The sequence below is a fragment of the Perca flavescens genome, chromosome 23, assembly GCF_004354835.1.
Source record: "Perca flavescens isolate YP-PL-M2 chromosome 23, PFLA_1.0, whole genome shotgun sequence".
In the NCBI taxonomy this organism is placed as follows: domain Eukaryota; kingdom Metazoa; phylum Chordata; class Actinopteri; order Perciformes; family Percidae; genus Perca; species Perca flavescens.
The window spans coordinates 18,301,421-18,322,730 of record NC_041353.1 but is presented as its reverse complement, the minus strand read 5'-3'; the positions used below and the strand labels follow the sequence as shown (position 1 = coordinate 18,322,730).

The 21,310-nt window shown below is 42.9% G+C and overlaps 1 protein-coding gene across 9 annotated transcripts in view; it reads left to right on the top strand.

Annotated features, from left to right (window-relative positions):
* The window catches only part of sox5 (SRY-box transcription factor 5), a 247,941-nt gene extending 227,810 nt beyond the window's left edge, over window positions 1-20,131 (top strand). For 6 of the 9 annotated variants that reach the window (XM_028570609.1, XM_028570608.1, XM_028570607.1 and 3 more), the window contains 7 exons: window positions 1,266-1,430; window positions 6,828-7,020; window positions 11,203-11,378; window positions 14,886-14,988; window positions 15,503-15,676; window positions 16,933-17,149; window positions 17,988-20,131. In XM_028570609.1, coding sequence (XP_028426410.1) covers window positions 1,266-1,430; window positions 6,828-7,020; window positions 11,203-11,378; window positions 14,886-14,988; window positions 15,503-15,676; window positions 16,933-17,149; window positions 17,988-18,285 — 1,326 coding nt within the window. In that variant the 3' untranslated portion in view covers window positions 18,286-20,131. The remainder of the gene's footprint in view (window positions 1-1,265; window positions 1,431-6,827; window positions 7,021-11,202; window positions 11,379-14,885; window positions 14,989-15,502; window positions 15,677-16,932; window positions 17,150-17,987) is intronic. The other 3 variants (XM_028570611.1, XM_028570610.1, XM_028570605.1) reach the window with 3 other exon arrangements.
* The last annotated feature ends 1,179 nt before the right edge of the window (window positions 20,132-21,310 follow it).

Here is a 21,310-nt window from a genome sequence, read left to right as displayed (position 1 = left end):
TAGGAGCTAATGTGGCTGTCAAGAAAGATCGAGAGAGGTACAAACAGACAGACAGCGAGAGAGAGAGCGATAGCAGTGACAGCATCTCTTCCTTGTCCATTTGCATAAACCAGCCTTTGTTTGACGCCTGTGGCCGGCAGCCAAGCACCAACAGAAGGACGGAAGTTAAACTAAAAAAAAAAAAAAAAAAAAAAAAAAGGATGGTCCTCATCCAGAAAAATCTTCCACCAGAAATAAATGATAACAATTATAACAATTTAAAAAAAACACACACACACCAGTTACTCCTCGCTAAACCACCGTTCTGTTGCTCTTCAGAGGAGGGAATAACAATTCTGAGAAAACAAAACAGCGTCTTAGAGATTTGTATTAGCCGACATGAAAGTAATTGCAGGAGGATTTTTGAGGAGGAAGCTAGAGAGACGGAAAGAAGTGTTTATGAACATTGAGGCTCCTTCCAAATTGTGAATATTAAGTCTGTTGCTGTAGAAATACTGGCGAGAGACTGTTTTGTGTGATACAATGGTATTGCATAAATATTCCCGAGTATGTTCACACCATAGCAGCTCAAGCCATAATGCTTTTATTTAATTGGAAATTAATTAAATACATAAATAAGAATAGGGGGAACCTGTTTTTGTGTTGTTTCCGACAGCAGTTATTGAATCAATTCATCTCTATTTGAGACCATTTCATAGCGTTCCTGTGTGTTTTTGCATCTTATTGTAAGTACACTAAAACCATCGCAGGGGCACAAGACACTTCTGGCATGTCCCATCTGGTATGTAGCTTCACAAATCTCCCTCTCTCTCTTTTCCTTCTCCATCATCACTTTTTTTTCACCTTGAGCGAGAGGCGGGCTCTCCGGTGTGACCTCGATAGCCGGAATGTTTTCCCTTTCTCCCACGATGCACCTGGAGGGGACATGGCCATCTCTGGGCCTGTCAGAGAGGCTGTTAGCGTTTCTCCCGTGGGGTGAGGGAGGGGGTTGACAGTGGAGATGTCCCTCTCTATCTCTCTCTGTCACACAAACAGAGGCCGGGCCACTAATGGCCTCTTCTTCCAGAGCTTTTTAGCCGGCGTCTTCGTTTTTGTTTGTGCGCTCTCAAGAATTCATTTATTCATGTTGCCCCTTTCTTATGCTTTTTTTTCTCCTCTTCCCCTCTCTTTTCCCCTCCCCCTCTTCTTCTCTTCCCCCCCCCCTGTCCCTCTGTCATCGCTCCCCCGTCTGTCTCTCTCTACCTGTCTCTCTGACCTCCTTGCAGCAGTTGTACGCAGCTCAGCTGGCGGCCATGCAGGTTTCCCCGGGAGCCAAGCAGCACGGAGGCAGCCTGCCCCCCCAGGCCAACATGGGCACACACTCCCCACCCACCAACACACACTCACAGAGCGACAAGGGCCGCAGCTCCCCGCTACCAAACAAGGCCAAGGTAAGGGAAAAAACGAGGAAGGCCTGTGTGTGTGTCTGTGTGTGTGTTTGTGTGTGTTTAATACTAGAAATGCCAGTGGATTTCAGGACTTGAGTATTGGCTCACAAGGTTGGGTCGCCAATATTAACCATCTTTTCCAATAATAAAAAAAAAGTCCAGATAGAAAATTACATGAAATTACATTAAGGCTGAAATCTTTTTTTACCCATTTAATTACCCATCAAACTGCAGAATAACTTTGTTATCAAGTCATTTTTGTTAGTCCTTAGTGCCTTATTTTCTTGAAATAAGTGAAACAATCTGCCAGTTCAGTATACTGTATTTATCTGTTTTCAATGGAAATCAACTTGTTAGAAGTATTTTCCTGTCTTATATTACTTCTTATTGAAGACACTCATTTCTTAAAAATTCTTGAAACAACTTTCTATTGAATTTTTATTCAAATATTCTTACTGTGCTGGCAAATCCCTTCCCTTCAAATCCCCTTTTTTTTTTTTTTTTTTTTTTTTAAGAAATATTATTTCAGCCAGCAATGACCTGCAGTTAAACTGTGTACACTTTGGCCTTTCTAGTGTTACAAGAGAGACTGAGAGAGTGAATGTCTGCCTGGACGAGATTGTGTTTCACTGCAGTGCATGAGCTGAACATGTTTCCAAGCTTGTTTGGAGGTTGCATCCCCAATCTTTTCCTTATTATTTTTATTTTTTATTTCAATCAAACAAGTGTCCTGAGCAACGGTCAGCTCCTCATACTAATGCACACCTTGCTACAACTCGGTCCCTGACAAAACTGTCACAGTCACCTCTGCAAATCAACTTTATCACAAAACTCCAGCTGATATGTGGTCGCGGTGGATTTGAGGATGTATTGGTGTTTGTGCCGTTTTCTCGGCTGGCTGCACAATAGGGGCGAAGGGAAGCCTTGTGTCCATCCGAGTGGAATTCTATGAATATCTGGTCAGCCGTTGGGACCCTGACCAACTCCCCACCCCCCCATGTACACACAGAACCCCCATGCCCCCTGCCATCCTGTGTCCGCCCTCAGACTACCCAAAAGTGTAGTGGTCAGTCACAAATCAACACACACAGACATTGACACACACACACACACACACACACGGGATCAGACTTGTTCCCTTGATCACATCTTATCACATGCTGTACATCAAAGTTTCCCAACTTCTTTTCCTTTTTTTTATCTTTCTTTGTCATTCCTGTCCTGTCCTGGCCTGGCCTGGCACTTGCAACTCCTCCATCCGTCTTCATTGCCTTCATTTGTTCTTGACCTATGCTTGTACACAAACACACATACGATCAGGACTAGCTCATGGCCCAGACTAAAGCTTATGATTGACGAAGAGCTTGCACCCCTGCTTCCTTGTCCATCAAGCCCTCCCTACACCTCCATCAAACACACACACACACACACACACACACACACACAAACTACTATCCCGCCCAACCGGCACACTCGTCTTATTACCATATATATGGAGTTGGGCTGATAGGCAAGTGCTGTGGCCTGTGGTGGAGGGGAAGTGGGGAGCCGTAATGGCAGGAGTGGCAGACTGGGGAGTGGACCCACAGGCCCCATGGAGCCAAACTGGCCAATTGATAGCAGCGCTGTTTTGGTGTTACTCCCCCGTGCACTTGAGCTGTTTGTGAGCAACGAGAGACAAACTTTAGATAAGTGCTTGCTTGCTTTTCATTTTTTTCTTTCTGTCTTTTTCTTTTCTCTCTGCTTCAATCTCTGTCTCCTTTTCTTTTTTGATTTCTTTCATCCAGGCTGACCACTGCAGCGCTCTCACTCACTCTTTCTAACACTCAATCTTTCTCTCTCTCTCTCTCTCTCTCTCTCCTCTCTCTCTCTCTCTCTCTCTCTCTCTCTCTCTCTCTCCCTCTCCCTTTCTGGGTGAGTGACATGTATATTTCAGAGGTGTGCTCCCCCTGTGGGCTCTATCTCAGGTCTCTAGTCATTTAGAGACTGCCTCTGCCTCTGCTCACAGCTGTTTGGACTCAGGCGCACACCGCTTAAGTGCTTTACCCTCGGGTGAGACACGGACACACACACCCGTGTGCAAATACGCACACACTCACAGGTGTTGAAGAAGACACCATGCCAACTAGCCCCATTTACACACACATACCCATGCAGAAATCACTGCAGCTTACATGCTGCTTTCTTATACGCAAGAGTGGACCTTTAGATGTAGGCAGGCATGCATACAGACCCATAAAATAGTGCAATTCAAATGATGCACCATATGTAGCCCATTCGTTGACATGCAACACACACACGCAGTGACCATTTATTCAAGAACTGTACTTAAGAACAATTATGCTGTCCTTTTCCATTTTATGTTAGCTTATACTTCTACTGTACTACAATTAAAACAGTTTAACTGTATATAAAGTAGTTAATATAGTTCATGCCCAGCTACATTGTTAAAAGAAACTGCTTGCATGCTAATGCATTAGGGATAATAAACCAATAATAGAAGAAATATAACCCAACACACTTTAAGTATATTTTACTGATAACAAACTGATGACTTTCAGTTGCTGCAGCATATATTTACATGGTAGTATTTCTACTTGTATTTAAGTCATTTCAATCTAATGGATATAAGAATCAACAAGAGCTAACAAGCCTCCCATAATTAGGAAAATAAAACAACCAGTCTAGACTGTCAAGGTAAAGTCACCTCCACTCGTCTCTTTTCTCCAAATACATATTAGTAGAAAATGTAAAGTGCATTTACGTACTTGAGAAGTTTGGTGTTTGAATCGGTGCCACATAGTGTAAGAAACCTCTTCTGTGTCCTCTGCTGTCTGAGAGAACTACCGTAGATATGACAATATATAATTAATATCCAGTCACTTATAGCTGGAAGGAAAAGAAGATAGGAGGAAACAGTGAGAGGAGGAAAGACAGAGAGATGAAAGGAGAGAGGAACATGTAAAGGTCTTGACATAGGCATTGTAGCACACAAACCTTAACACACACACACACACACACACACACACACACACACACACACACACACACACACACACACACACACAGAAACCTGCCCAGGATCAACTTTAGTGGCACACACACTTGTCCTGTTAATTGAACCATCGATTCCAGTGATAAGATGCAGAACCCTGATGTCGCTTTCACATGTCGGTATCCACAGATGCAGCACACACACACACACACACACACACACACACACACACACACACACACACACACACACACACACACACACACACATTATATCTCCCCTCCTGCTTCCTCTCTGTCCCTCTGTCATTGTCACTCTGCATGTTTTCAGTCTCAAAGCTGGAGACTGTTTCATCAGCCAAGAGAGACACAAAAGCAATTGTATTAATTCAAGATTCCAAGGCTTTCAGAGGCTTTAGAGGCCTCGCACGCACACACACGCACACACACACACACACACATACACTCACACATACACACACACACACACACACACACACACACACACACACACACACAAACAAGTCGGTCCAAGCCTCTCAGCTCACTGTCTAAACTAATTCCTCCACACTGGCATAATGCAGGTTGGCCACCTTCCCACCATAGGATTTGGCTTGGCGCGGAGAGGAAGCTCCCCCCATCCACTGTACAAGAGGCTGAGGCATTATCTATTTGTAATAAATATTCAAATGCATTCCCAGCCAAAGCCCACCATAATATGGGTCAGGATTGAGAAGATCTCGCTCGGTTTTTCTCTCCTCCTTTCTCTCCTGTTCTTCTCTGGCCCATTGTCTCACTGAAGGCATCTTTGGGGGTCCTTCGTCTATTTAGAAAGACCCCCCTAATGAAGGACAATCCGGTTAGACCTCATCCCGCACACATGCATGCACGCACACACACACACACACACACACACGCATAGGCACGTACACATGTAGGGGCTTAATTGGAAGGGCTTAATTGAGTTGTGAGGGGCTCATAAGGCTTAGTACAACTGAAGGAGTGGGAATCAGGGAAAGTCGGCCTTAATGAGTGGGTATACCACACACACACACACACACACACACACAGTACTTGCTCCCTTTGTGGATCCCACTGTATGCTGGATTCTACTCTGCTTAAGCAGCAATTAGACTAATGACCAGAAAATAAAGAAAAATAATGTCACTATTCTATTCTGTGGTATAAAGGTAACTACAATAGGACAATACCTGTAATGCTAAAAGTTCCCTTCATTTTTTTTTATAAAATGAACACTAAGGAACAATGAATACATTACTGTAAAAATACAATCATATTTAAAACAAACTATTACTAAACCTAATAGACACTATTGTTGTGCATCTTTACCGAGCCATCCCTTGCCCCATGTGTCTGCCTTTTAATTGCGGCATTTTAATTACACAGAGCGGTCTGTGTACATCTGGCCCCTCGGTGATCTAATTCCTTCCTTCCTGTCATGTGACCCTCTGAGGCTACCCTTGATTGGATTAGGTCATCAGCAGGGGTGGTGTTGCCATGACAATTAACACGATAACAGCCCCCGGCGTCGGTCCACATGCCGATTCATTAGGGGGCCGCTGTCTGTTGCTTGTGTTGAGGTTATTGCTTGGGGCAGACATCCTTTGATCTAGATAAATGACTGAATTTAATGATATAGATATAGCAAATCCGGTTTCCAGCTTCTTAAAATGTTATTGATTGGTTGCTGGGACTGTGCGTGTGTGCGTGCATGCATGCGTGCATGCATGTGTGTCTTTGAGGCAGAAAGTGCCGCTTTGCACATTCCCATGTTCACAGCCATGACTGTCCCTTGTTTCTAATGGAGCAAGTGCACATTGAAGTGGCAGACAGTCCTCTGTTCTGTTCGCTGTTTGAAACCTCGAGACGTCACCATGACTTTAGACTCTCACAGCTGTCTCACTCTCACAGTCTCAGGGAGGTGTTGATCTTTGTGAAAGACAGAGAGGTGCCCGCTGTAGTTTTGAGAATGATTTTAAGGTGTTTCTTCTCCTCAGGTGTGCGATTGTTGCTCTTACCGCTGGCCTTGTTTGCATGTTTACTGGAGCCTGCATATGGAGTGTGCACATGCATGAATCATCTCCACTTTGCTGTGATAGGAAGTCAGTTATTTTGCATGTAAATGTCAGTGGTTTTGCACTAAAATGATATCAATATTTATTGTTGTCTGTGCTGCAAATTTTGGATACAGGCAGTGGCATGCACCTTGTCTTCTGTCCCATCGCTGTGCATGGGCGCCCGTTTCATGAGTACGTGTTAAAGCCTCAATTGCGAGTGGTGTCGGTGAGGTAAGGGGAGGGCGCCCCCCCGTCCCACCCTGCCTCCTGCTTCCAAATTCCTACGGTGGTCACAGCAGGCGAAACTGTGCTGTTTTGGTTTTTGCAGGACAGTGAGGGTGCACAGCCACTGAACCTGTCGGCCAAGCCTAAGGCATCCGAGAGCAAGTCACCCAACTCCCCCCCAACTTCCCCACAGGTCGCTGCTGCTGCTGCCACCAAGCTGGGCCCCGCCGGCTCCATGAAGCACAGTGTTGCCCCCTCCAGCATCGGAGGTCCACCGACCAGAGTCAGCTCGATAGGTAAGTGGACTTAGTATCCATCGCGCACACACACACACACACACACACACACACACACACACACACACAGAGCACAGGAAAATCCAAGGACATTTTCTGTTATGTAGTTTTGACCATCAGTTTGTATAACATTGTACTCAAGTTAATTGCTGAGATCTTGGAACACGACTTGCCTACTACTTGACCCCTGAAAGACCACTCACATCTCCAATATATTTTTTTATTTTCTTGGCTGCTCCCCTGCCTGGAGAGACATTCGACCAATCAGAGCCTTTTGGATGAAACTAAGAATGGGGACGTGAGCTCCCTCCAAAGCTAGCTTGCTCCTAAGCTAGCAATAAAAATAGTGACTTAAAATGAAAGCTATACAGGCTGTTGCACCGTGGCATATTTCTTAGATTGATGTAAAAAACAAAAACAGAAAAAAAACATAAATGTGACTGTTCCTAGCAACCGTTACCACAGTTTCCATTTTATTTGGAGGTAATGTTGCGGTGTTCCCAAATCTCAAAAATTAATTTGGTGAATACAGCTTGATTGTTATTACCAATACAAATGATGGCCAGAAATAACATTGAAGTTGTAATTAATCCTAATTTTCCTATAAATGCACACATGCTCATACGCAACATGTTGACACAAAAACACTTTAATATACTTTTATGAAAAACAAATTGTTCCTACACTGACAATGTACATTTTTTAAGGAAACCAGTAATAAACTGGCTAGTAGTGGAGATGACAAGAATAGCTTTTCCCTCGTAGTGTTTCCATTGTTGCCGCTGCCAGTAGTTTAATCATACCCAGCCATATGCACACATACATGAAATATGACATAAATGAATCACTATTTTGTACTCTTAATCCATTTTTCACGCAACACTGATAGTTCAAATATTACACATGTGTAACAGGCTATAATTAGTGTGTTTGTGTTTTTCCTCCGCGCCGCTATTTGCCTCGCGGCTGCTTCATTGTTATGTGTTTATTAGTGACTGAAAGAGACAGAGAGACATAGGAGAGAGGGGAAGCAGGGAAGGAGAGAGAGAGAGAGATGGGGATTAGCACTTTTCCCGAGCGATGAAGCGGGGGAATAATAAAGAGAGGAGCGCATGACAGACAGGAGGTATCACCAATGAGATTAGACAAGCCTCTTACATGAGCCAGGACAGCGCAAACACCCAGCATTAATGACACAATGACAGCACACACACTCCAACACACACTCCAACGCACACAAAGGCTCACACACACACACACACACACACACACACACACACACACACACATACACAAGCACAATCCCACCTCCTCCTCCTATGCAATAGGCAGTTAGTCATTTTTTTCTGACTTCATGGCTAATCTCACTGTTTTTCAACAAATCGACGGATTTAATATCAGATTAGTGGATTTGCGGTCCCAGATGTTTTTTGTTCAGAAAAAGGGATTACAGTGTTTAAAGTTTGTGTGTGATCCCCGCTGAATTATATGTGCGTGGAGAACAGTGTGTTTTGTGTCGCAGATCCTAGTTATGTTGTAGCTTTTGGTCCCATCTGTTGCCACTAAGTTTAGCCGGTGACCAGAACGTTTTTTATTGCAGTTCATAGTCGTATTAGGATTCCCGTTACAAGTTCAGAAGGGATAGAAGGGGCAGACAAATTGGAAAAGAGTCTAGAGGCCATCGTTCTGATGCGGGAGGGAGTGTGTGGGAATGTGTGGGCGGGTGGTATACAATATGAATGTGTGTGTTCAGGTTATTTAAATTCAGAGAAGAAAAAGAACAAACAGATTAAGATTTTACATACAAACTATACGGTCACTTTATAGAATATGATGCATTTTTATAGATGAAATCCCCTGAAAGTGTTTAAAATGACCTCTAGTAGCTATAATAATAGCTAAGTTAACAAGGTAATTTTGACATTAAAAGATCCTATCCTCATTTATCATGAAGTTGTACACTCCTACTCAAAAAGCGATATTAGAAAATTTCATTTTAGACATTTATTTACTATTTTATTTATATATTACGCTACTTTTGTGAACCCAAGACTTTTGTAAACTTATTTCAAGCACCAAAACAATTGAGTGTAGGTAGGTTTTCACAAGAGATTTGAGAAATATTTCCACTTTAGGGCCAAGTGATCTCTTTATACTGTACATTGCTCTGGAACAATTTTGGGCATCACTATACAGAAACCTGAGTTTGTTTTGAACATTTTGATATGAAACACAGAGGGATCAGGTTATATGCAAATACCCTTAAACGGAGAATTCAAGAAGGTATATGAAAATGCCCTTAGACCTCAGAGGGTTAATAATAATAAATGTATAAATATATTCATATAAATAAGTGCAACACAGCATAAGATCTGATCAGTCTTGTGCTAAAGCAGTGTTTATGCTCACTAAGGCTTTTAGAATATCTGGGTCATATCTGCAGATAAAAAGATGATTCAACTAAGCTCATTTTCAGTTTCACCTTCCACTATATGCATCCGGATGAATTCCAGTTTGTCTGTCCCTGCTAATTTCCCCACAGTTCACCTCTTTTTTTTTTTTTTTTGACACCTACGAACCCAAAGGCACCTTTCTCTTTCTCATACTTTGTCCGTCCGTCCATCCATCCATCCATCCATCCATCCACCCATCCATCCATCCATCCTACCCATCTCAAAGCAAACTGAAGGGCTGTCAGCGCCTGTAACTTCAACCACGATCACACATTTGTCTGTCATAAAATACTACAGTTCCCCCTGATCTCCCTGCCGGAGTGTTTTTGTGGTCAAAAAGGTATTGGGCCTGTCTGTAGAGATTTGGCGCTCAGAGAGGGACAAAGTGTGTAAGTGTGGAGCGAGAGAGAGTGAGAGTGAAAGACCCCTCCCCTTCTATCTGGGTCACATTTACTTGTCTGGATAGTTGGCATCGCTGTCAGTTTAAGCGAGACTCAGACACACATTCATGAGCACAAGAATATCTATCTGTCCTCCCTCCCTCTCTTTTGACTCCAGATTAAAATTGACTGCCACCCGATTCCATCGCCCTCTCTCCTGTCCTCTCCCCTCTCTCGACACCCACCCCCCAAACCCCTTTTGGCCCCGCTCCCATCCAGATTTTCCGGTTATGACTTCTGAAAGAGTTCACGGCTCTGTCATTACCAATCTGAAGCTGGTAATCTGGCCTGAGATGGCATTAGCGGTGCGGATTAGCGCTGATAAAGGCCCCATAAGCCAGCCGCGGCTCTTTGTTAAGAGCTAACCCGACTGATAGAGAGAAACGATAGTGGTGCACACAACCTCACAAACACACAGTCGGAGCAGATGCCTCAGATGCCTCATCGGCGACTAAGCTGCGGAAATAATACAAATAATATGTGGCGAGGAGGAGCAGGGAGATCTGATCTTTGTTAGGCGGCAGGGCAGATGTTTGCAACTGGGGAAATTAGCAGGACTTTTTAGCCGTAATAGGATTCATGTAGCCACCTCTCTTGAAAGTAGAACTGTGAGGGTTCAGATGTGTGTGTGGGGGTATATGTGTGTTTGTTGAAAGGTGGGTGTTTTAATGGGATTTAAAGGAGATCTCCAGGGGTTGAAGTTGTGAGCGACTGCCTATGTTTTCTAGTTTTTTTTGTCTGTCTGTGTTTACGGCTGAAAGCAGGTGGAAGAGGCGGTGGGCAGCTTGTAGCAAGGCTAGCTGGGGGCACACTCTGACTCACACACCCAGCTCGACAGTCAAGTAGTGAGTGCGAGTGTGTGAGTCTGAGAGAGAGGGGGATGCACACGTGCGCACGCACACACACACACACAGAAGCCCCGACAAACTCCCCTTATCAAGTGTACGATAATGTCTTTACTTCATGGTTCAGGGGAAGATTTATTCTGGATGAAAACCTCATGCCATCTTTCCAAACATAAACACACACACATACTGCTATTCCACATGTATCTTCTATTATTCTCGCTTCTTATTTTTTAATACACTTAAAGTACAAATAAAGTAGACAAAGACACTCAACTTTGATAAAATTCTAACTCACTATGAATGATTATGCAAAACCAAATTAATCATCCGTCCCCTCTCCGTGTCCCTGTCTCTCCGTGTCCCTGTCTCTCCGTGTCCTTGTCTCTCCATGTCTCTGTCTCTCCGTGTCCCTGTCTCTCCGTGTCCCTGTCTGTGTCTCAGCAGACTTGTTGTCGACGCTGTCCACGACCGCCTACCTGAACGACCACGAGGCGGTGAGCAAGGCCTTCGCCGAGGCCCGGCAGATGAAGGAGCAGCTGAAGAGAGAGCAGCAGGTCCTGGACGCCAAGGTTTCCGCCGTCAGCAATCTCAGCCTCAACAATGGACGCTCAGACAAGGTAAATCACTTTTAATCATATCTGCATGACAGCGCCTGGTATCGGATTGTGCTGTAACCTTATCAACAGAAGTGTGACAACTGCCCCAAAGGGTTAAAGGCGCTACAAAAATCCCGTTTTTTTTTTTATATATATTGTTCAATTTCTTGAGGTCAACAGAAAACATGCCACATTAAAACTTAGAACATACAGTAAAGCAGTGCTTAATTAACACACACAACCATAGTTTTTTGATATTTTGGTCACAAAGTGCGTTATGGCTGTATGAGTTCATAACAGCAGAAGTTCTAAAGGTCAACTGTCACTTTAAATAATGTGATATGATATATTAACAATACATGGAAAGGTCCATATTAGTACCTTAAAGACCACTTGTTTTAATCTTTATTTATATTTACTTTTATGCTGATGTACAGTCTGTATTATTACATTTCTTTCTTGCATCTGTTAAAATACAAATTATGATATTATGATTTCTAGGACAAATGACTCCCACTCCTCAATAGCTCCAATATCTACAGGGAATTGTATGGATTATTTCAAGAAAAAAATACAACTGATTCCAAAGGTCTAAATTCAAAACATTTTAACCAAAATGCAGAAAGAAGGTCATCACAAGCTGCAGCGTCTCATTGTCAGTGTGTAATAATTTGTCTTGCCATATGCCATCCCTACTGCACTATGTAGGAGGTAAATCGCTGTACAATGCTCTCACTGAAATGTGTTGAAGCTAAACAGGGCCAGATAAGGTAAAACCAGAGGCGTCTCAGAGGTAATGAGTGTGTCTGTGAGGCGCACTGCAGGGCTACTGTGTGTGTGTGTGTGTGTGTGTGTGTGTGTGTGTGTGTGTGTGTGTGTGTGTGTGTGTGTGTAAATGTGTGTGGCAGAGCAGAGCGTTGGGGAGACAGTAATGTGAAGTGACGGCGCCGGCTCCTCGGCAGCGTGGCTAAATTGTGGTTATTTGTTAAACACATTGGGAGTCAGCTAGTGCACGCACGCACGCACACACACACACACACGCACACACTTACAAAGCAACAGTGTGCTTGAAGCATCTGCACTGCTTACATTCAACAGCTCTATCTGTCTCTTTGTCTTTCTTTTTTTAACTCTCTCATCTGATGTGTTTCAAACAGTCAAACCCACAATGATTTATGTATTTGAACCGTTTTTTTTTTTTTTTTTTTTTTTTTTTTTTACACATTTAGACAGATTGTAGATTGTATTGTAATATACTGAAGATACAGTATAAAGGATTTTGTCTAATAGCCAATTAGATTTACACCAGGGGAAGGGAAGGAACATCGGGAAATGTAGCTGTTTTTCTGGAGCATATTTTACAGCTTGTTCCAAACATTCATTGCATTAGATAGAGGTATTTAGATGTTTTACTCCACTGCAGGGGATAGTAAAATACTGGTACTAGACATCATTTTATTACATAATTTGTGCTGCTTCTTGTTAAATTGGTGCCTGTTATCATTTAAGAATTCAGTGAAATGAGGTGAAAAAGTGACCCTTTCCTTTTATTGTGACGTATTCTCTCATACCGGTTATAATGGTGGAAATGACTCATTTTGTCAGCATAATTTAGGAATATATTTTTACCATAAAATTAATTTTTTGTACGAATTAGAATAGATCTTTTGTATATTTGCCGTTTAGTGTAAAATACTTTTAAAACTCTTTTTTTATTGTAAATCTTTTAGATTACTTTAATGGGAAAAACGTGACTCTTCCAAAGCCACGCACTGCGCGCCGACTCCTGTTCTCTCGGCCCTTTGGCTTTGTGCTGCGGGAGTGTGAAGCCGGCGAGCTCTCGGCGTTTGGATAGAACAGTGTCATCTCTAACACACTCAGAGGATTAGTTTTGTCACTACTTTGTGTCTTGGCTCCAGTGTCAGCCATTCAATCCACTTTTCTTATGTACTGTACTGGGGCTTAATGTCAGACTAGGCTGTCATCCACTCTGTCTCCCTGTTCATCTCGGTCTGACACACACTCACACACACACACTTTGTAAAAAGCTATTTTGTAACGGCACATTGAAGCTTAAAATCTAAAAGTGTAAGGCACATTATGTGCTCGTTTTTTCCTTGAATGAGGCTTATCATTTCTGTGAAATGAGGAAAATTTCCTAAAATCTGATTTACATACAAAATGACTAAATTTGGCAGATAATTGTTCATTTATTTACACATAATGAATCCAAAATAAAATACTTTTTGAAATGACTTGCAAATAAAAAATTTAAATAAAACGTTTCCGCAGCGTTTCTTCCTCTCCATTCACCGTCGTTTTAGCCGTATTTATTCTAATGCGGGGGGGAAATTATCTCTAACAATTAAACTCTGCTGGACTAAAAACAGAGAAAATGCATTTCATTATCATTCTGCCCTCCTCCCATTCAGCCAGCCAGCTCGCCAGGGTCACACGTAAATGGAGAGGGACACTTTTTGGAAGGTTGTTTTAGAAGACGACGGTATTTTGGGTACTGCTCCTAATCGTGTAATTAAACTGTAAAATGCTGGCACTGGTGCACTGCGGTGTGTGTGTGTATGTATGTGCGCGAGTGTGTGTGTTCATCGACAGTCAGGTTCTAGTGTAGAGTGTGCCGGCTGCTTGCATTAAGCATGTAAATGCTCAGTAAATCAGCCTTTTATTGGTTGTAATAAATACCCAGGGGGCCGTGCGGCGTGGCCTCGCGCTCGTCCGCGCTGCTCTCTCCCATTCTCTCTCTCTCTAATGCGTCGACCCTCGGGGGCCTCTGCGAGAGAGAGGAGAGCCGCTGCACTCCACTCTCGCAGGTGGCTGCCAGGAGTCGCTACACACACACACACACACACACACACACACACACACACACATATAATATACAGTATAAACACAAAACGATAAACATCCAAATAGGACTAAATGTAATCAGTATTCTAGCACATGCGAACGTACACACAGATGTGTGTTTAAGCATGCAGGCGTACAGCACTCTAACAATTTGCTGTTGACATTAACATTTCCGCAAATTTACATCAAAACGAACCAAAACACAAACTGTCTATCTACTGCAAACGCTGCTGTTATTCGTCTGGTGTCTCTGTGATCCAGTGATAAAAAAGAATTATTATTGAATGATTTATTTCAGATCACGAGGGAAAAGGACTGCAATTCCTTCTTTGATTTGGGACTTCTGTGAAGGAGTTCGTAGATCTTTAAAACAGATTTTCTTGTGGACAGATTGGCTTTAGGCCAACGGACATCTAATTTGATTTCTATGGTTTCGATTTGGGACATTAACCAATTGCTCTTTTTAAGCTGTAACTATAAAATGAATAATATCGGAGATACAATCTTGAAGGGAGCCCTGAAAAATTGATTTAAAATCAGTGATAAGAATGTTTTAAAGTTTTTCAGCATCACTTCAGGTCCTATGTTACACTCATTCATATATTCCCACTCACTGACTCAATCGCTGACCGACTGCAACTGTGAACTGTTTGTGTTGTTTAGGACAAGGCTGCCTTGGAGAGTCTGAGTCAACAGCTTAAGCAGCAGGCGGAGGACAAGTTCAGCCACGCCATGCTGGACTTCACCATGAGCGGAGACTCTGACGGTAAGGGGACACACACACGCACGCACACACACACACACTCACAGACAAGCATATGGTCGTTTAGGTGACAAAATGTGGATTTGTTTTCAATTAAAGGATTGTGATTCTTCTTACTTTTAGGAGTTTAATTTTGATGCATTTCACAGGTTTAATGTGATACACTGTTATGAGGTTATGAAAATAATATACACTATGTTGCTGTCCTGTGATAACCACGTATCTCCCAAAACATAAAGCTAAGAAAATAGCCATCTTTTCAGCTTGGTGCATGTTTAATACAATTAATTAAGTTTGTACATGGTTTATTTAGCTTAAGAAGCAATCTAATGATTATCATTTAGGAATACTTGATCTTTCAGTTTATCTAAAAAAAAAATTCAAAACCTCCAAAATTGAAGGTTATTGTTTGGGCATACCATAATGGGAATTTTCTGTATTAGTTTCTAGCGTTTTCGACTTCTGTCTGCCTCTCCTCACGTTGTTCCTCCCATCTTCTCGCCCTCCTCCCCCTCAGGCTCCCCCAGCGTGTCAGACTCCAGAATATTTCGGGAGGCTCGGGGCCGTGGCAGCGCCGAGCCGCACATCAAGCGGCCGATGAACGCCTTCATGGTTTGGGCCAAGGACGAGAGGAGAAAGATTCTCCAGGCCTTCCCCGACATGCACAACTCCAACATCAGCAAGATCCTCGGTAAAACACTCACTCCTACACACACTCTCTCACACACACACACACACACACACACACGCACAGTCTGCTTTGAGTGACAGGAACCTTTGTCACCCCCACCCTTGTCAACTTACCCTCTATTACCCACTACGCAGCCCAAGCGAAAGGAAGATGCATGTACTGCGGTTCTATTTCCCACTTTCTCAAACACGCACAGTGATTTGATTACAAGCGGTGGCATTGTGTAAGCGGCTGTTAATGAACGGCTGGGGAGAGCGCGGCTCCGACAAATGATGATATAATTCATTATGCATTAAACAAGCAGCGCGAGGCCGCCTGACATTTCCCCCGGACCGCCGGGATCGGCCCTGACATTTTAAAGAGCTCCTAAGCATTTTATAACACAGGGAAATCTGGTTTTAATAAGCCCCCCCGCCCCTCTCTCTCTCTCTCTCTCTCTCTCTCTCTCTCTCTCTCTCTCTCTCTCGCTCGCTCGATTGCTAACAGATCGCAGAACAGAGAGAGAAAGACAGAGAGAGAGAGAGAACAGCCAAGTGCTGACAGCTTTTACCCATTAAACATACAGTAGTCAAGCGCAAATTCAGACCAGATATGAAACACACAGGGGAAGACATGCTCAAGATTACACCCACACACACACACACACACACACACACACATGCAGGGGACTGATACTACAAATCTGTGAGCAGAAACTGAGCTGAGAGAGATGACAGCAGGTTAAGTGAAGTCCTCATTAGTTTAGATAAGTACCTGTCGTCCTCCTCTCCTCATTAACCTTTTTTTTCCTCTCTTTTGCTTTTTTCTTTCCCGGTGAATCTATCACCGTTATCTGTGTGTGTGTGTGTGTGTGTGTGTGTGTGTGTGTGTGTGTGTGTGTGTGTGTGTGTGTGTGTGTGTGTGTGTGTGTGTGTGTGTGTGTGCGGGTGCGGGTGAGTGTGGGTGCGGGTGCGGATGTGCGAGTGTGTGGTCATGCATGCCACACAGACATTTGTCCTCACACACAATGTACTTGATCTTAAAGGTGATCTACATGCTCAATTTGCACACTTCCTTAAGCAGATTTCTATCATTTTGCTTCTCTATATAATGATCACAACCTCCCTTTGATGATTTATTTTCATGAGTACTGCTTTGCTGTTATTTTTCATACTGTTTAATGCTCTTGTGTAAAGGTCTTTGAATCCAAAGAGATACAGTACACCACTAAAACTGATAATCATCATCACTAATAATAATAATGTGTCCCTATCCAGGCTCCCGCTGGAAAGCCATGACCAACCTGGAGAAGCAGCCCTACTATGAGGAGCAGGCTCGCCTCAGCAAGCAGCATCTGGAAAAATACCCAGACTACAAGTACAAGCCGCGACCCAAACGCACCTGCCTGGTGGACGGCAAAAAGCTGCGCATCGGCGAGTACAAGGCCATCATGAGATCCCGCAGACAGGAAATGAGACAATACTTCAGTGTGGGGTAGGGGAACTGTTGGGGGGAACTTTAGCATTTAATAGTTATAATTCTAATTAGCAAATAAGTAGCATTTGCTCTTTATTTAAATGAATTCGATGTTTTGGTAGAGCAGGTGTCACATCTCGTGATATCAGTTTCAAGCAAAAACAAAAGAAACAAAAGAAACGAAAGCACACTGAGCACGAAGGTATTAGCTTTTGTATCGTCGCTGCAGTAAATCAACACCAACCTCAAGGTTTGAAATAACCTCTCTAATTTAGATTCTTCAGGTTATTGATTTTTTTTTCTCATCTTTGTGTTGTTGGTTGGTTTAACTTAACTTTTTATTTAAACATCAGGTTTAATTGAGTACTAATTAAATCTCCTTCTAATTCCGTTTTTCTTAATAAACCAAGCTAACTAATATAAAATCAAAGACCGTGGCTTACAACCTGGGAGGATTCTGGGATTAGGAAACCAAACAAAAAAAACACGTCTGCTACACAAAGATAATTTCAGACTTTCCTCTAATGACCCTAAAAACACTCTTTGGCTGAACTGGTGACAACCGGTAGACAAATTAGTGTTGTAAACATCCCTTCATCCCTCCTTCTTCTGTACGGTAAAAATATGAAGCCTCAGCCTGCAGCTGGTTAGCTTAGCTTAGCTTAGTTTAGCTTAGCTTAGCTTAGCTTAGCTTAGCACAAAGACTGGAAACTGGGGGGAAACAGCTAGCCTGGCTGGCAGATTTACCTTTTGGACAGAGCCAGATTAGCTGTTTAGTTTAGATGAAAACTGTATCTACAGCTTGAATGCTGCCTGTCATGTACTAACACACATCTTCTGTGTGTGTGTGTTGTAGGCAGCAGGGCCAGTTGCCCTTGTCCTCCGCAGGCGTGGTTTACCCAGGTGCCCTGTCAATGGCGGGAATCCCCTCACCCCAGATGCCCTCAGAGCACTCCAGCATGTCCAGCAGCCCCGAGCCCAACGCCAACCACCACCAAAACCCCCACATGGCAGGCCTGAAGGGGGACGAGCCCCGGATCAAGGAGGAGGAGCTGCGGCTGGACGACAGCAACGGTGACGTGTACGACGACTTTGACTACGAGGACGAAGAGGCCGATTACACCAGCGATAACGACAACCATATCACCCAATAGGATGGCGTGGCCGGCGCCTAATTCCAAGCCAATCGCAGCTGGTTAATCCCACACAATCCCAAACCCACCAATCAGGAAGAAAAACGTTCTCTTTTTTGCCAATCACCCTGAGTCCCAATCTCACAGCACCCACCACCCTCTCCCCCTTCCTGACTAACACGGACTCTTTTAACAGAGCCAAAGCCCTCCCACTGGAGTCCTGATACCAGCATCTGATCAATCAACTGAAGCACAGGACCTGTCACTCACACTGACTGTTACACAAACTGGAGTCTGGGAGGGAGAGACGACCAAGCCAGCCTCTGATGCTTGCGGAGGAATATTCAAGTACTACTGCAAGATTTTGAGTGTAATGCCACGAGTCAGGAGAAATTAAAAGTCACACTCAGAAAGCAAACCTTTAAGACCCGTTTGTAGAAAAAGGAGACATTTTCAAATGAAAGACGAATCAGTGGACCTGTCAAAGGCAAACAGATGACACTTTAAGATGGCGGACCTGTTTATTATCAAGAGACACTTTTAAAAAATTTAAAAAAAAAAAAAACAGCTTTTTTTGTTCTTTGGTTCTATAATATTCTCACTCAGGTACCCGGTGCCAATAAGTGGCTTGTGAATGTGATTTGTTGTTTTTGTGCTACAAGTTTGAATAATAATAGAAAAAAAGAGACATTTCTTTTTTTCCCCATTTGTCGTAAAGCACCTGAAAGACATCAGACGTGTTTATTTTTAACAAAAAAAAAACGTATCTTTTCTCCAACCTCGCAGTGTGCTGTCAGCGGTTCCCCCCAGTTTTTCTCTGTGTTTTTGTGACTGCCCGCTCCCCCCACTAATTTGGAATCCGATGGGACAGTCCAGCCAGGACTGACCAGTAGAGCGTGGACTGTCCCACTTTGAGGGATTTCCATGGGGGGAGAAGGGAAGTCTCTCTGGCATCACGGAGCAGAAACGAAAGCACTGTGTTGCGAGACAATCCATCAGTTTTCTTCTCACTCCGTCCCTCTATCTCGATCTCGTCCAGGGCAAAACATCAGTACGACTTAGCTTGAGTGTGTGTCGGTGTGTGCTGGGTTTACTCATTTATTGGCCGTTTTGCACATGCGTGTAAAATCGAGCGAGAAAAAGGCTAAAAACGTCTAGGATACAGAAAATCAGGCTTACGCTGCTGCTGTTATTTACTGTACCACACACACATATATACACACTCACACACACACACACACACACACAACTGTTGTTCTGTCCCTCAGTGTTTTCCTGCTCCCTCCAATTAACATCGTCCTGCTGTCCTTGGTGGGCGGAGCTAAGCTGAAGCAGCCAGTCAGTGTTTCTGTTTGTATTTGAATACTGTATTTTATTATTTCTCTTCAAACTGCCTCTAGTCTAATAATATTATTAACAATAATTATAAGGATGGTCAGCGTTTCCTAAGTTTAGTAAGTTATGTACAGTATAATTTATTTTTCTCCTCTTTATCGGGTTTTTATGACCATATGAGACTATGACAGTCAATGAAACATTATTCTATTTAGCTGGTAGATATTTAGATCTAAACAAAAGTTGTCATTTTACCTTGCTTTGTTTTGCATTCTTTTGTTCCCTTCTTTTTTGATGCATTTGTTTTGTATTAATCCTCCGGACTGGGGGGGGCGGTCGGAGTTAGGACAGCGAGCTGGACTGACCGAGTAGACGCCGGCCCTCCTCCGAGCTGAAGACATAACCTTTTCATGTCCAAACCCATTTCTAAAAAGCACTCAGACTCTGAGAAAAAGAAGAACGTGATTTTTTTATTGTTATTATAATTTTATTTGAAATGATTATTATAATGTATAATGTGAAGTTTCCTCTCTTTTATTTTGCCTTTTTATTGGGGGGGGGGGGGAGAATCAGTTTTATCACTTTTGGAAACTGTTTTCTGTGAACAAAGAGTCCCGTCCCCGTTTACTAGTTTTGGCCGCCTCACCGAGACGCAGTGGAACATCTTTGGCTTGGATCCACACACACACACACACACACACACACACACACACACACACACACACACACACACACACACACACAACAAACACAATCACTAACACACACACACACACACACTTACACTTAAAATGAAGAGATTATCATGACAACCAAACGAATCCTATGCTGTCCTTTTTCTGTTTTATGAAATCTAATATTCTAGATTTAAAATCCTGTACATATATTTTGTTTGGTGTTTTTTGTTTGGTAATCATAGGAAAGCAGTGTTTACCGTGATCCACCAGGGTGTTCCACTGTCTCTGTGTCTGTGTGTGTGGGCGTATCTACAGTATCTTTAGAGTCACTTCTCATCAGGAGCCCTTTGCTTTGTTTGAGCTCCACGCAATGCTACAGGAGCCATGACTTCTCTTCAGGTGTGCTGCCACATAGTGTTCCCCACAATCATTCAATCATTCTCGCTGTAGATGTTCCCTACATGCCACATAATGAGCCTCTGGGTCTTCATTTTGCTGTATAGTCACCCCTGTTATCACACCATGGTTCAGCCCGATGCTGGTGAGAGGGGCCTAAGTGAATCAAACCATTTTTAGGGTATCAGGTGGGTGGGTGGGTGGGGCATTAAGACGTCAATCATCCCTGCTGGCAAGGTCTGACCCCATATCAAGACAATGAAAATAATAATGATGATGAAAATGATATTATTTAAGACAATCAAAGTCATGAGTGGAGCTCAAAACAAAGTAAGAATTATTACAAGTAAAAAAAAAAAAATATCTTACCATCTCAACTTGAAAAATCAAGAAAGATAATTATGTAAATATAACATAGAGTTATAGATTTATATTTTGTTCATAACACAGTGTAATATAAGTTGTATATTTCTTTTCTCTCTCCCTACTGTCTCTTTTATTGATGTTATCCATGCCACAGAAAAGCAGGAGTCGCAGTACTCTCACAAAAAAAAATTGAAGAAAAATATCAAAGAAATAAAGAAAAATGGGAAAAAAAAACAAAAAAAAGCCGTGGGCTGCCACCACCATCTGTTCTA